A 14,581-nucleotide genomic window follows, 5' to 3' on the forward strand; every position below is an offset into this window, starting at 1 on the left:
GAAATATATTTAGGGTTATTATTATTCATTTGTATTAGTAGTGAATGATTTGGACTATGTCTTTTTTTCAAATTCTGCATCCTTTAATGTGACCTAATCTGGAAGCCAATTCAGGTAAACTGCAGAGTGCCATTTTCTGCATTTTCACTTAAAGTAGGTCATGCTTACTCATGCCTTGAGACTCTTGATGGTTTGGCCAGCCCCTCAGGGTTAAAGCCAACACTTTCCAGTCCATTAATGACATAATGAGAGGAACACAGAGAGCCTAATCACAATCACATAGCTTGCTAATAGTTAAAAGACCAAAAGGGTAACAAGTTCCAGTAACCTCTACACGTGGACGTTTTGATCATGTTCCATTGCACATAGTGTGATAGTATGGGTTTTTATTAGCTGAAAGCCATTAACAGCCGAATTACAAGTTGTCGTAGCACATTTAAGCAACAAGGAGATTCAAACTCCCTGTTGAAAATATAAAATTAAAGATTTGAAACATCTTACTTTGTGTGTAACTCATATGTATAATATGAGTTTCATTTTGTGAAATGAGTAAAAAATTGTTAGCTAAGTACAGCATAATGGCAGAACTGATACAACTTCTACACCTTGAAGCCTGTCTGCTACACAGTCTTACGTTAGCTAAACAGATCAATATCCAATGTGTGCTGTATCTGACATACACTAAAGATTTTATTTTAGCAGAAAAGGTTTTGGACTAAACTGTTACTCGTGTTAGCCAGGCTTAATAATCGAGAAATAAATATCAAAAGCCTGGAAACTTGATATCGTAAGGGACTGAATGTTATGTTTTTAATTTAATCTTTGCTCGTCTTGCGGGGCACAGGCGGTTGCCACAGTAACAGGTGTGCTTAAACTACAAAGAGAGAGAGAAAGTAAAAAGGTACGAGTGGTTTTGAGTTGATCACCTGTTTGGGTTATTTTAGCTTTGTTTACCTTTGCTTTGGCACATTACAGCCGCTATAGTTTCTAAACGTTGGACTAATTACCTCGTTCGTTTGTGAGTAAACGTCATTCACAACAAACATCAAAAAGAACAAACATATTTCATAAAATTTTAAGAAACAAATGGCTTCTACCGAGGTAATTATGTGAAATTAAATTAATTATATCCCAACTTCAGAAGATTTGCCTTTACCTTTACAGAGCTCTTTGGTTCCTCCTATCAGTCTGTAGCTTCTCATATTGAGGTCATCAAACCAAATTTCAGATCTACCATAACTGACTGACACCTGCTGGCCTCAGGTTTGCAACCAGCTTGTGACTGAGAAACCAGTAACCTCCTTCCAGATGATGACATGAGCTTTTAGTTCCTCTGTCCATTTAGTAGCTGATATATTGTGAAAATCCAGTAGAAATGATGCACTAATCGAGTCATGTTTACATAGAAACAACGCGCTGCGAGGCTTTGTTTGTGAGACTTGCAGTCACGTGGGTCGGTTGTGGGCGGAGCTTGGTAAGGTCCATCATAGTACAGCTCCATTATCCATCAACAAATGTCCAAGACACTTGAAATTGTTATTTCTTAAATGTTATTTCTTAATTAATAACCATATATTTTATCTTGACGCACTACAAATGTGGTTTAAGCTGAAAATCTAATGGAAGAGTTCTCTTCATCATCAGTATTAATGAACACCAGAAGGAAGTAGGGGACAGTGTCTGTGTGTATGTTTATACAAGTGTGATGTTTCTTTAATCCATCAGAGAAACACATATGTTAAATGATAAAGGCCAGATAAATAGCTGGTCCGGATGTTGTGATGGTGATTCAGCAGGGGTTTAAATCTTAGTGAATCCCTGCACTGCACAAAAAGAAGAAATCCTGCCTTTGTAGTTCTGTTAAGTAGTCTGTACTTTCAATTGTCCTAATTTTAAAATCAGCAAGGCTTCCCACGCAAAGTCTTGTACAGTCGGCTGAAAGGGATGTCAGACATCATTTTGCTTCTGAGTGAAATGTCAGCCTGCAGTTTAGTTCCCCACATGTTTCTGAAACAAAATTCTCGCTTAAATCTGACATCAAGAGTATGAGAACACTCCAGACTGTCATTGCTGATTAAACAGCAACAAAGCCAAGACAAAAAGTGCACATCACCCAAGACCTTGTAGAAACACCTTTAACAGCAATACCTCTCAGAAATCCCCCTTCACAACTGCAGTTTCTCATGTCACAGAGGAGAAATATTTGCCCGTATTTCTTTACAAGATATTGTGCGTTCATTGAACCTCTGTTATTGCAAAGAGTTAGTTTGTAATTTTGTTTGTAGGAAAAAAAGATGTCACATCACCATGCTCTTGTATCATTACTAACTGATCAGAAAGGAAAGCCACACTTGAGTGTTAACTGATGAAGTGCACCATTACGATGCAACGCCACATGTGCAGTAAGTTTCAGACCAAAAGCAAATTTCAGAGTCCAAGTTCCCCAAAAAAACTGTCAAATAACATTAGTAGGAGTTTAAATTACACTAAAGCTTTAAAAACTATATCAATAATTTGTGCTGCTTTAAATTCCTTTAAACAGGACAGTGTTTTTGGCTTTCACTACTCATATGATGCTTGCATGGCTAAAATTATGAGTCACGGTTGAGATTTTAAACCAAACAAGTGCCATCCGTGTAACATTCCCGCTCCACAATTTGGGTTTGTTGATGTAGACGAAAACATTTCACATATTTACAGGAATAAAAATCAAACCTCACAATACGTTATTTGAGTCATCAGCTGTAGCTAAAATACGTCTGTTTGATTTGAAACTTGTTGCATACTGCACTCTCACTGGACAATGCCAATACATGTATATTACTCGTACACAAGTCTTACTAGTAAAGTACAGCAAAAACTCTGACAATAATTTCCACCATGGCCCACTTAGGAAAATATTAATAGATCCAGAGGCACCTACAACACTGCCTTAGGACAGTTGCTATGAGCTGCTACAGAAAGCAGAATATACAGTAATTGCGCTCACCTTCACCTTTCTTATGTTAAATTATAGGCAACAACCGCTTGAATGAAATCCTCTGTCAGGGGCCAAGCAGCAGTGAAGCAGCAGACACTTTTATCTGATCAGTCCCCATTTCAAAACACAACAAGATTAAACCACGCTAAAACTGGACGGGGTTAAATCCAGCTCACAAGAAAAAAATAAAACACATCCGTGTTGCTTTAAAAGTGAGAAAAAAGCCACACATTTTTTGCATTTTCTTACCGTATAAAGCCCAATCCTGCACAAGGCGAGGGAAAGCTGCATGTGCTCCGACATTGTGCTCGACAACAAGCGTAACCCCCGGCAACCAGCAAGCCTCGGGAATAAGTGAATGGACGAAGGAGGATCAGGAGTAGCTGAACACAACAGTGTCAGACCGACAGCATGAGTCGCAGCTCTTGCCTGTCTTGCAGTCAGCTGTCAATAGCCTCACTCCAGTTCTTCGTTTAAATCCCAACATTCACACTGCCTTGTTTTGCAAGTATTAGATGAGGAGGACCTTGTGTTTACCCGCCATGCTCATTCATGGAAAGATAAGAAACTATTACCACAGGGATCAACAGACAGACGCAAGCTTACGACTGAGTGCATCTCTTTTTCTCTCACTCTCCACAGAGATTAAGGACTCAGCAGCAACTAGAGATCCAGAATAAGACTGCAAATTGGATTAGTCACCATTACCCACCCACACACAATGTCCGTACTGCAAGCAGAGATATAGCAGGTATGAAAACCATTGCTTTCTGCATGGAGAAGGATGAAAAGATTGACCACTTGAGCTTCCTGTGGTCGCAGGGATTTCAGCAAATGCTGTGGGACGTTTTGTCGAATGCCTTTATGAGAACTGTGAGTCATGTTTGAATAGCTTGTTTGTCATCTCAGCCATCTAGTAGGGGTTGGCATTGCCTCCTGCTGACAGGTATAATATATAATTTAAAATTAGCTAGCATTGGGGTAGTGGGTGGACTAAATCACCGACAGGTTGTTAAATTATTGAATGATGTTAAACGATGAACAGATTTAATTCAAAATTTAATTTGGTAAGAAACGAGATTTTCAAGGTGTGTGTAAATGTTCAACTTGAATGGCTTTGTTGCTCTGCTTCATTTGTCTCAAACTGGGGGGAATCTGTGTCTTGCAACCTTCACTTTAATGCTCGTCACTCCTGCATCAGGACACCCGATATAGTACAGGTGTCCTGCATCACATGTACATTTTGAAAAATTACATCTGCTGTGTTAGATGGTGAACTTTTATATTCTTAAAATTAAAAAAAGGACACTAAATTCTTCATATACACAAGGACCTCAGGGCAATGGCTTAGGACAACTTTATTTTTTAGGTTTAAAAAGTTTCAGAAAATATGCTTGAATCAAGGATTTCAACACAGAGTAGTTTTTCTTTTTTCCAGTTCAGTCTTCTTACGTTCGACAAGCTGAATACTTGAGTTTCTTTAACTGTAAATGCATAAATAACAAGACCTTCCTTCTATTTATTTTGTAATACTGGAGATGTCACAATTTAAATTGAACATATGTGCTTACTTTTCATTTTATGGGAGTCTATTATGATGGAAAGATGACATCAAAAATAAACTTGTGATTTTTGGACAAAAATAATAAGATTATATTACTAGAACAAAGCCAATAGATTAATTGGAAAAAGTGGAAGCCCTTGTTTAGAGATAGAAACTACAACACCAAGGGAGTAAAATTATAGTGGACTTTTCCTTTGGAGTGCACATCTATAATTTAAAAAAGTCTATTGTACATCAGCTTTATACATCTAGTGACATGTATTCAGTTCAAATGCAGCAAGATCATCATCAGAGAATATGTTTAGGGACTCAAACATCTTATATGTTCTAGACCATTTTGAAAAATATATTCTAAATATTATTTGTAAAATAATAAAATCTTGAAAGGTCAGAGCTAAATAAAATAACTCTTGAGCAGAAAGAAACTAAACTACAACTGAAAAGCAATAAAATACGAAAGGTTCATTGCTGCCTCTTTAAAGGCATTAGTCCAAAAACTTCCACGAATATGAATATTACCAGGGAAGTAAAGGGCCTGCACTCATAATTGAGTCATAGGAAGCATCACTACCTAGAATATCACAGATATTCAAATTAACTAAACCATTCACATTGCTGAAATGCCATATTGCTTACAACAGAAAAAGGAATTTGGCAGTGCTACACTGGGAGAAGCAGAGCTGTGCAGCACTGTCAAGTAGAGGACAAAGATAACATCTGCTGTTTGCCAGCAGGATGGGAGTATGGCTAACGCACCTGTTCTTAGCTCTGCTCTACCTGTTTTCACCTTGCACAATAAAAATTAGACATAACTGACCGTGTTAGTTGATCTTAGTGAGGACCAAAAAACATCATATAATTTTTGAACCTCACTAAATACAATTACAGGTCAATTATTAGAATATCATACTAAGTCGATTTACTTCAATAATTCAATTCGACAGGAAAAACTCACATTATTAATTACATACAGATTGTAATATAAATACAAATATAAAAGGATTTTCTGCCTGGTATAGGTCAGGGCAGGTTCCTGGCAAATCAGCAGTGGCAGTGTGGTAATTAAAGCCGGTATTGACAATGTGGACAGGTGCTGTGTCCTGCAGGAAAAACCAACCAGCATCTCCATAAAGCTTGGGAAGCATGAACTCCTCTACATTGTCCTAGTAGTTGTGGACTGTGGACTTGATAAAACTTCCATGGACAACCATCAGCAAGTGACAAGGCACACCGAATCATCACACTGGACTTTATTCTCATACTCTGCATTTTAGTCGGAAATTAGGTCCCCAAACTTTACTCTATTCTGAAAAGGCGACTTTGAAAGACTGACCAACAGTAAAATATTTCTGTCGTAAGCCCAAGGGCATCTCTTTAAGTGCCAGCTCTGGAAGCTCTGCCTCTAGCCACAGTCCACACCTTGTAAATCTCTGTTAAACTGGCTATGCTTTAGACTCATGGTGGTGGTAATTCCTAATGTTTGCGTTCTTTTTCTAACAAACTTTTTTCCTACACTCATCTTTCTATTGTTATGCATGGATACACCACTCTGAACAGTCAGCTTCTTTTAGAAATGGTCTTTTGTGGCCTAACCTCCTTGTGAAGGGTGTCACTGACTGTCTGCAGAAGAACTGTCTAGTCATCAGTCTTCACTATGACTGCGTTCTTCACATTTCATATCCTTTTGCAACGTTTTATTGTAATTTGCAGAGGTAGTATGGATGATTGTATCTCATAAATGTTAATTATTTGACACTACAGCTGTGAAACATAAAATAATCCTGAGTAGCTGATACAGAAAGACAAAACATGGCTTTTATCTGCAAGTTAAAATTTAAATCTAGGCCTATTGAATGTGTCAAATTTGCTATCTGAAAGGGAGGAAGTGGTTTAAGCACAAAGTATCAGTTTTAAATATCACCTAGACATGAAAGAAATTAACCATTAGCCTGTCTTTTCCTTTCCACGCGTAATATTTAAACCAAACGTCACCATTTTTCTTTTGACAGCCATAGTTAGGATAACAAGACTGCAATTTGATATAATTCTAATTTAAGCAGAACATACAAGTTTCATTAAACAATAAAATGATAGAATATGAATATCTCATTGTATGAGATATTCATAACGTCACATTTGTGTGGCTTTTAGTTACATAAACTGCATTTTATGCTCAACTCTTGACTCCTTTTACAGGGGTTTAACATGCAGCAACCTTGTAAGGTCATTCCTCTGTGTTGCAGCTGTTTGTTTATCCTGATCCTGACCCAGACGAATGAAGGTGTGGACCAGTATTTGAGCAGATGAAGCAGCTCTGTTACGTTTTTCCATTGTTACCATGGCTTCAAGTCAATGCCTGCCAATCGTTGTCAGTGAGTCTTCCACATAGTTCAAATTCCACAACAAGAAATTTCTGGTTGTTGAGACAGAACAGATAACATCTTAGAGGCTGACTTCCTTACAGACTGGTCTAGAATATGATAGACGTTAAGTCTGAAGGTGTAGCAGAATGCCCCCAGCAGCATTCACTTGATTTATACATTTAATATGAGCCAGAATATTGCAAAAAATTAAGCTACTCACACAAAAAGTCATATATTAGAAAAAGCTAAAAAATAAATAAATGCAAGTTCAAACACAAAGTAGCAGCACTAAGGTTTTAAAAAGCTACGAATTAAAAACTGTTAATAGTTTCTGACATTAATGTTTCTGACTTAATGTTGTTGTCAGACGACTTAATTTTGTCTGAAGTCAGAGTTAAGTTTGTCTTAAGTAGTCAGACTAACAAGAATAACAAAACACTGTCGTATCTCCCGTTGCTGCACACTGCTGACCAGCTGGCTGAAGGAAGTATACTACTTTTCTCTCATCTGCAAAATGAATTCAGCTGTTTGCAATTAGTTTGAGTGATTGAAATCCACTAGAGTGCCATATCACTCTTATTAAGGTAAAGTTGTTTTAAAATGTATCTGCATCTTTCTACACTCTATAAAGAGGCGAACAGTAAAAAGGGTCAAGGTTGCAAATTATTTATATACTTAGCATGTGTTTTCTCAATATTTTTGATTAAATCTGTGCACCCAATTCAAACTTTTTACAGATTAAAAACTTTTTAAACATGCATTACTTTAGCAGCAGTAGTATTTGTTGTGCAAATACTGAAATAGCCTACACAAATTAACAAACAGAATATATTTTGTCCCCAGAAAGCATCTTGTCTGAGTCACTCAAAATCAGGTTAGGTCTCAGGAGGTGGTAACACAGTGCAGCAGTAATTTGGTAAGGCTGTACTATGGCAACAGCTCATGGGATCAAATCCCTGTCTCAGTGCTGCAGTTTTCGAATGTTCTTTTTGACACAATGCTGAGCATGCAGAAGTCGATTTAACATGCACCACATCCCAGTTGAAAGAATCTGGCACAGATCAGATGTCAGCTACTGTCATAATTCAAACTACGGTGATTAGCCCGTAATTTAATAGATCATAATAATCCCCATCTTTTTAAAGTAATCCCCATCACAAAAAACAAAACGAGGTCTCAATAAAATGAATAACAGGACTGAACAGGAAGGACTCATTAAATCTGAGAAGGACATAGTTGTGGTTCAAAGCTTTGCACCACATCTTCAGTGTCGCACAGCAGGCACTCAACAGCCCGACGCCTGTTGAGTGCCTGACCTTAGAGGACAGCCAAGCACTCTGTCCCAACAGTCCAGAGTTACAGCTGTGCTTTCCACACAAAACTAAAACAACCATGGAAAATCCAAAAACCCCTCAAACATGCAGGCTGCAAAAAAATCTCTTTCCTGTTAATGCTAAGAGTGAGAAGGTGTGTCAAAATGAAGGATGCTTACACCCATCTTGAACATCATTCTAATTTAGAGCTTTTAAAGAAACATTTCAACTGTTCTTTTCTCAATATGGACTGAACACAAAACAAAATGCAGTGAATTTCAAAATGGTTTGGGCACAGTAGACAGAATTTACTGAGAAATTAACGTATTTTTCGGACTATAGAGCGCCCCTTATTATAAGCCGCACCTACAAAGTTTCAAAAAAACTGGAAACATACATATATAAGCCACACCGGGCTATAAGCCGCTGATATCTCCGCCGCTCTCGGTTTTTCCAATATCAGATTAATAAATCTGACATTAAGGACGCAGCCCTCCGTCTCCAACACTGAACCATGAATTCGTTCACGCCGAGCTTACGTGCAGCGGCTCCATTTCCCTCCTGTACTGCCAGGTCAAGAGGAATCTGGCAGTACAAGATGCATCATATGAACTTTTTCGTGTGGTTTCCATAATGAGGAGGTATGAGTTTGAAGAAATTTCTCTGTTGTGCCTGGTGCTAGCATGTGCTTGTTCTAAACTAAAATTGGCGCTTTCATCTTTGATTTCCAATTTTGACTTCCAATGATTCACTTCCTGCTAAAGAGCCCCAGGTGGTTGAAGAAAAATCCACAGAAAAGTCGCACTGGGCTATAAGCCGCATGGTTCAAAGCGTGGGAAAAAAGTAGAGGCTTATAGTTCAAAAAATAAACGTATGGGTTAGAGCACAGGTGTCAAACTCCAGTCCTCGAGAGCCACTGTCCTGCAGTTTTTAGATGTGCCACAGGTACAAAACACTGGAATGAAATGGCTTAATTACCTCCTCCTTGTGTAGATCAGTTCTCCAGAGCCTTGATGACCTAATTATTCTATTCAGGTGTGGTGCAGCAGAGGCACATCTAAAAGTTGCAGGACAGTGGCCCTTGAGGACTGGAGTTTGACACCCCTGGGTTAGAGTAACATATGTTACTCTAACCCAGGGGTGTCAAACTCCAGTCCAGTCCAGTCACATATGGTCAAAATTATACATGCACTTGGTGTCTTTTAGAGAGTTAAAGGAAAGCCAAATATTTTGGTGCCATTAACAAGGGCCAAACATAACTGGATAATTTTGGACCCTCACTTAAATTACTGGGTTTACTACCAGCTTGTACAAAATTTTACATAGGTTTTTTATAAAGATGCATCTACATCGCTGTCGGCCATTTCTAGTCATTTTTTAACATACCGGTCGTATCGGTCCCATAACTAAAACTGGGACAATGTTAAGATATAATAAATCATATCAATTTTGTGACTGTTTGTGTGTGTTTAGGGACGGACAGGGGCTTGGCCATGTGTTATTTGTTTGACAATGTTACAGTGATAGTGATGCAGCACAGCACTGTGGGTGTGTAGCAGAAGCAAGGCAAAAGAAAAGTGTGGTCATCTTTTCACATGGTTTCACATATTATAGGTACTAAAGGAATAAATGTGAAGTCTGTCCGTACAGAAAACCAACCAGTTTATTTTATTCCTTTCCTGTCACATGGGGCTGTTTTGACATCACTGGCTTATTGGTTTACCCTTATATGTCAATATTTTTCCATCCATGCTTGGCAGAGTTTACATTATAACCTAAGTTAACTATGTACACACTCCTTTTGTTGCAGAGAAAATTAGTACCTGTGATGCAAGACATTGCAGCAGTTTTGGTCATGGTTAAGGACAAAAAAAAAAGTTCCAGTAAAGCCAAAGTTAAAAGTTTCTTTTAGGTCTCACGTCTTGGGAGGCCCATTTCTAAACAAGTTGATAACACTGGGTGGGCGAGTTCCTCTGCACTCCACAGTGTCACTCTGTCCCCACCAGTGAAATGACAGCACAATGTACTGGTAAACTTTTTATAAATCCCAAGGGAAGGTTTTTCAGTTCCACCAGCTTCCTCTTTATTGTTGCCGTTTTGTTTTTTGGGGGGAGGGGGGGTTTCCCAGCAGCACCCATCCCATCTGCACAATGTGGGCAAAGGGCCCAAAAACTAGTAATCTTCCAGTCAAAAGCAGGAGCCAACAGCCTGAAGGGAAGTTATTGTTTTGCACAGGACAGCTATAAACATACAAACGACTTGTATTTGAAAATAACCGTATCAAAAACAGGATACAGATTCATCCTCAGCAACAGTGGTGTTCAAAGGGTGTAGCTGTTTGACATCTTACGCTGTTTTGCATACAAACACGTTGGAGTCTGGGTCAACCAGTTAGACCTATTTCCAAAGTACTGATGGAGGAGGGAAGCTAAGAGCTTCACTTGACAACTAATAACAGCTAATGCTAATTATGAGTGGTACAATAGTAATACACTTACAGCAAACTGTTGCTAGACCTGGACTTGTCAGCTGCAAAGATACTGGAAGCAGCAGCTTGCTTAATCGCCGTGAGCAACAAAAACAGCCTTTTTGTTCGTTTACTCACCAGATAATCCATGTACTATCGCTGACCAGTCACAGCAGCACGACCTAGCTTCGTAATAATCCCGTTTTTGCTTGAGTGAGTCCAAATTTTTGAGGGTTTTAGCAGGCGTCTCTTTGTATTCCCCGCCTTCCTTCCGACAGCAATGGCTAGAAGACTAAAAACGAGCTTTTCTTGGGTTTAAAAAGTGCTTTTGTTAAGGAAAAAAAATTGTCGTCTCCTTTCCCTCTATAAGACAAGTTCCATTGCAGAAGCAGCAACTCGTTTTGCTTCACAAAGGGGGGAACCCCGCTGTGTTTGGCTGGTCTTTGTCTGAACAAACAGCTCCCTTTCCACCGGCTGCTTTCCAGTTTTTATCACACAATAATATCAGTAGAGACAGTGTTTGGTTGAGGAAACTAACGAAAGCGTTCACGTTACGTCACGCACGTCGTCCTTTCTCTTTACGCACGCAGCGCGATCACGTGATCAAACACATGGAGGCTATTTTCGTTGCCCAATCTGAGGAGGGACGATTAAATCCGACGTTTCTTTGATAACAAATTCGTTATTAAAACGCTAACATTTCGATAGAGGGAATTAAATGGGGTTTGGATCTTGGTATTATGAATAATTTATTGATATAGCTGTGGGACATTACACTCAGAGCAATAAAAGTTGATCTCTAGGTTTATATTACTACAAAACTAAACAAACAGAAAAGTGCTACTACTAGCAATAATAATAATTCTAATAATGAGAACCAAAAAATAAGAAACGGAGGAAGAAGAACGTCAATGTCAATATGGTTTGAGTAGATAGTATTGCTGCCCTGTGATTGGTCGTTGTTATTGGTGTTAAAAAGCAAGTAAATACGTGTACTTAATGAAGTGACTGGACAGTGTTTTTCTATATATAATGTATGAAGAATGAGTCAGAACACCCACACAATGTTATTCTTTCTTCCTTTACCTCACCTAAACTATATTTTTTGGCAGATTTTTAAACTGGGTTACACTTGAACATTGCTTCAGTTCATTTTACAGACCAATGAGTTACTTTCCACATGCTTAAGCAACTAATATAAAGTATTTTCTATAATCTGCCTAGTCTGCAATGATGTGTTTATGTCTCCAAATTATATGCAGTGACCGAGGGGTCACACTTATTTTTGGGTTTGTAAGCGGTCATAATCTTCTAAGGGATATATTTAGCTGATTTTGACTGGCCCAAATTGGAACGGGAGCAATGAGAAATCCTGCCAGTTAGATGGAAACACAGGGCTAGACACGTTATAATATCAGGTAAACTCCTAAAGACAGCCTCTTATTCGTTTTAGCTTCACTATGGGAGCTCAGCATGCTTTCTTTTTTAATAAAGCTTTGTGAAATCCTGCTGGTTAGTATCTTTGAAATATTGACTTTGATCCTCAAACTATATAAACCCTTTTATTGCCATGATTTTCATTTATGATCAATGGCATGTTCTCTTATCTTTCATATTTTCAGGAGAGCCCAAGAGACTTAGACCCCAGTGAAACAGAAAGAGATCGATCCCTTAAGTACATTAATTGAACATAGAACTAACACTGAGATTCTGAAAACAACTATTTTATCGGTCCCGAAATTATGGGACTGTGGATTTTCTGTGGATTTTCTAAATTGCAAATATTTTTTCATTAGAGTTTTTTCTTTTTGTTAATATGTTCAAATTAAATACGGCATTTTTCATTATTTCTTAATGCAAGAATATGCTACTACCATGAGAGATTTATTTATGAAAATTTTTTTAGACGATGTTAAAGGAATTCATAAGAATGTTTTTATCAAATGTAATGTAACTAATGTAATGTAACTGTAATGTAACCCAAAGCCTTCCATAGTCTTTGTTTTCTAATCATAGCTGTAATAAATTGTTATTTTTTATGACAACTATTATCTTGAGCACAGTCTTTCAGAAAAGTTTTGTTTCCATTTTTTGTTGGATTTTAGTTTATGTTTGCTCAGTTCCTTACCAAAATGCTTTGTTACAGTGGAGCTCTATGCTCTATTGAGGCCAGATCACGACTGTCTATGCTCCAGTGTGTTTGTGTCTTCCATCCAAATATGCTTTGGCGAACTCTTTGTAATAATAAGAAGTTACTTCCCATTTCTTTGAAGACTTCGCTATTACAAAGTGTACTTCTGCTGGAAATGTCTTTAGATCAGCCTCATTTCATATTTCTATTGTTAATATAGAAGGGACACGGTAAATAGAAAGATGAATGTGTATACAAAAGATTTCAAACCTATTGGATGTGTTAGTACTGGCGTCCTTATTAGCTCTGATCTGAACTCCCATCATCTTCAAAAGTGTTCACAGAGTCCATGACAATCTAACACAGATAACTTCAGTCGACAAAAAGGTCAGATAATTATGCAGGAAGATGTTATTTTCCCCTGGTTACATAAGGCTGAAAATCACAGGTTTTCTCAGGCAGTGCAGTGTGATATAATTCCTGATCCCTGAAGAGTGCAATGTTCTTTAATATTTTATAGGACTTTCTATAAATGAAATCTCTGTAATATAGGTCAAGTGGAAGGTAAACTGGGTGACATGCGTTCACATCTGAAAGCTACAGGCTTCCCTTAGAAGGAGAACAGACCCTGAAGCATGAGCTTTAGAATCTACAGTGTTTTGAGTCACTACACTGAGAAGTCTGTTTCCCTTAGGTCGATCTGGATAAGTGAAATGTGACATGGGAGACCTCTGGTGGCCACTAGAAGTATGGTGGTTGAGCAAACTGAATAACGAATGTATTTGAAGGCGGTTTTGTTTCAGTATAACCTTCTTGATTGAAGTAACTACTCCACATACGTATTAAAATGTAAAATTTCACATTATATAGTGAGCTGACACTTTAGTGAAAACAGTAAAGCCTGAGATCATAATTCACAACAAAGAGTTTGTTTAGATGTTCAAAAATCTTTAAAATCATAATATTTAAACAACAAAAGTATATCTTAGGAATTCTAATTTTGCCATGAATAAAAGTATCCACTAGGGGGAAGCACCTACCAAAGTGAAAAACATCTGGTTGTTTCAAGGATTATGCTATTCCGTTCAGTTTGCATGATTTCCTTAAGGAGTTACGTCTTTTTGTGTTGTAGAAGGAAAAATTAGCTATTGCACTGTGAAACAGAAGTATGGTTATTCATACTATTCCATTCATCCGTCCATCCATACATTCTGGACGGACCCGACAGGCTTCAAGACCATTACATAGACAACACAAAAACAATGGACACAGTTAACTTTGCACGTACACACTCACTCTTATAGTCAGCAACAAGTTGTCAAATAACCTGACATTGTTCCGGTGGATGGAAAATGGAATGAGAAAAAACCCTACTGTTCCATGTGAGAGGAGTGTGGAAATTCCACTCTAAAATCCCCGCACAAGAATGAGATTTACGTCTTTCTTGATTGAATGAAAAGTGTATTTTTAGAAGGATGACTCCTGACTCATTAATGTAATTGTAAAAGACTTAAAATAGACTTTCAGTGCCCTACGGTGAGCTGAGTCAGCAATTCACCTGACTGCACAAATGGAAAATGAGAAATTGTTTTGTCATTGTGATGTCTGTCATTCCTTTGAACTGATGAATGATGACACAAGGTTGGGAACAATCCAAGTTAACTTGTGCCTTGATAAAAATCAAATACATCATCATTATTTGACTGACTGCACTTTTGAACTCAAGATTGAAAAAGAAAAACATTTTGTGTTATATGCAGTTG

At 37.9% G+C, this 14,581-nt stretch overlaps 1 protein-coding gene across 3 annotated transcripts in view; it reads right to left on the bottom strand.

Annotated features, from left to right (window-relative positions):
* Window positions 1-11,254, bottom strand: part of arl15a (ADP-ribosylation factor-like 15a) — a 112,036-nt gene extending 100,782 nt beyond the window's left edge. The window contains exon 1 of one of the 3 annotated variants that reach the window (XM_032578232.1): window positions 10,826-11,254. In XM_032578232.1, the coding sequence (XP_032434123.1) occupies window positions 10,826-10,837 (12 nt within the window). In that variant the 5' untranslated portion in view covers window positions 10,838-11,254. Of the gene's footprint in view, window positions 1-3,229; window positions 3,748-10,825 lie in introns of those variants that run through there. The other 2 variants (XM_032578231.1, XM_032578233.1) reach the window with 2 other exon arrangements.
* Between the last annotated feature and the right edge of the window lie 3,327 nt (window positions 11,255-14,581).

The sequence above is a fragment of the Xiphophorus hellerii genome, chromosome 12 (assembly GCF_003331165.1).
Source record: "Xiphophorus hellerii strain 12219 chromosome 12, Xiphophorus_hellerii-4.1, whole genome shotgun sequence".
NCBI classification, from domain to species: Eukaryota; Metazoa; Chordata; class Actinopteri; order Cyprinodontiformes; family Poeciliidae; genus Xiphophorus; species Xiphophorus hellerii.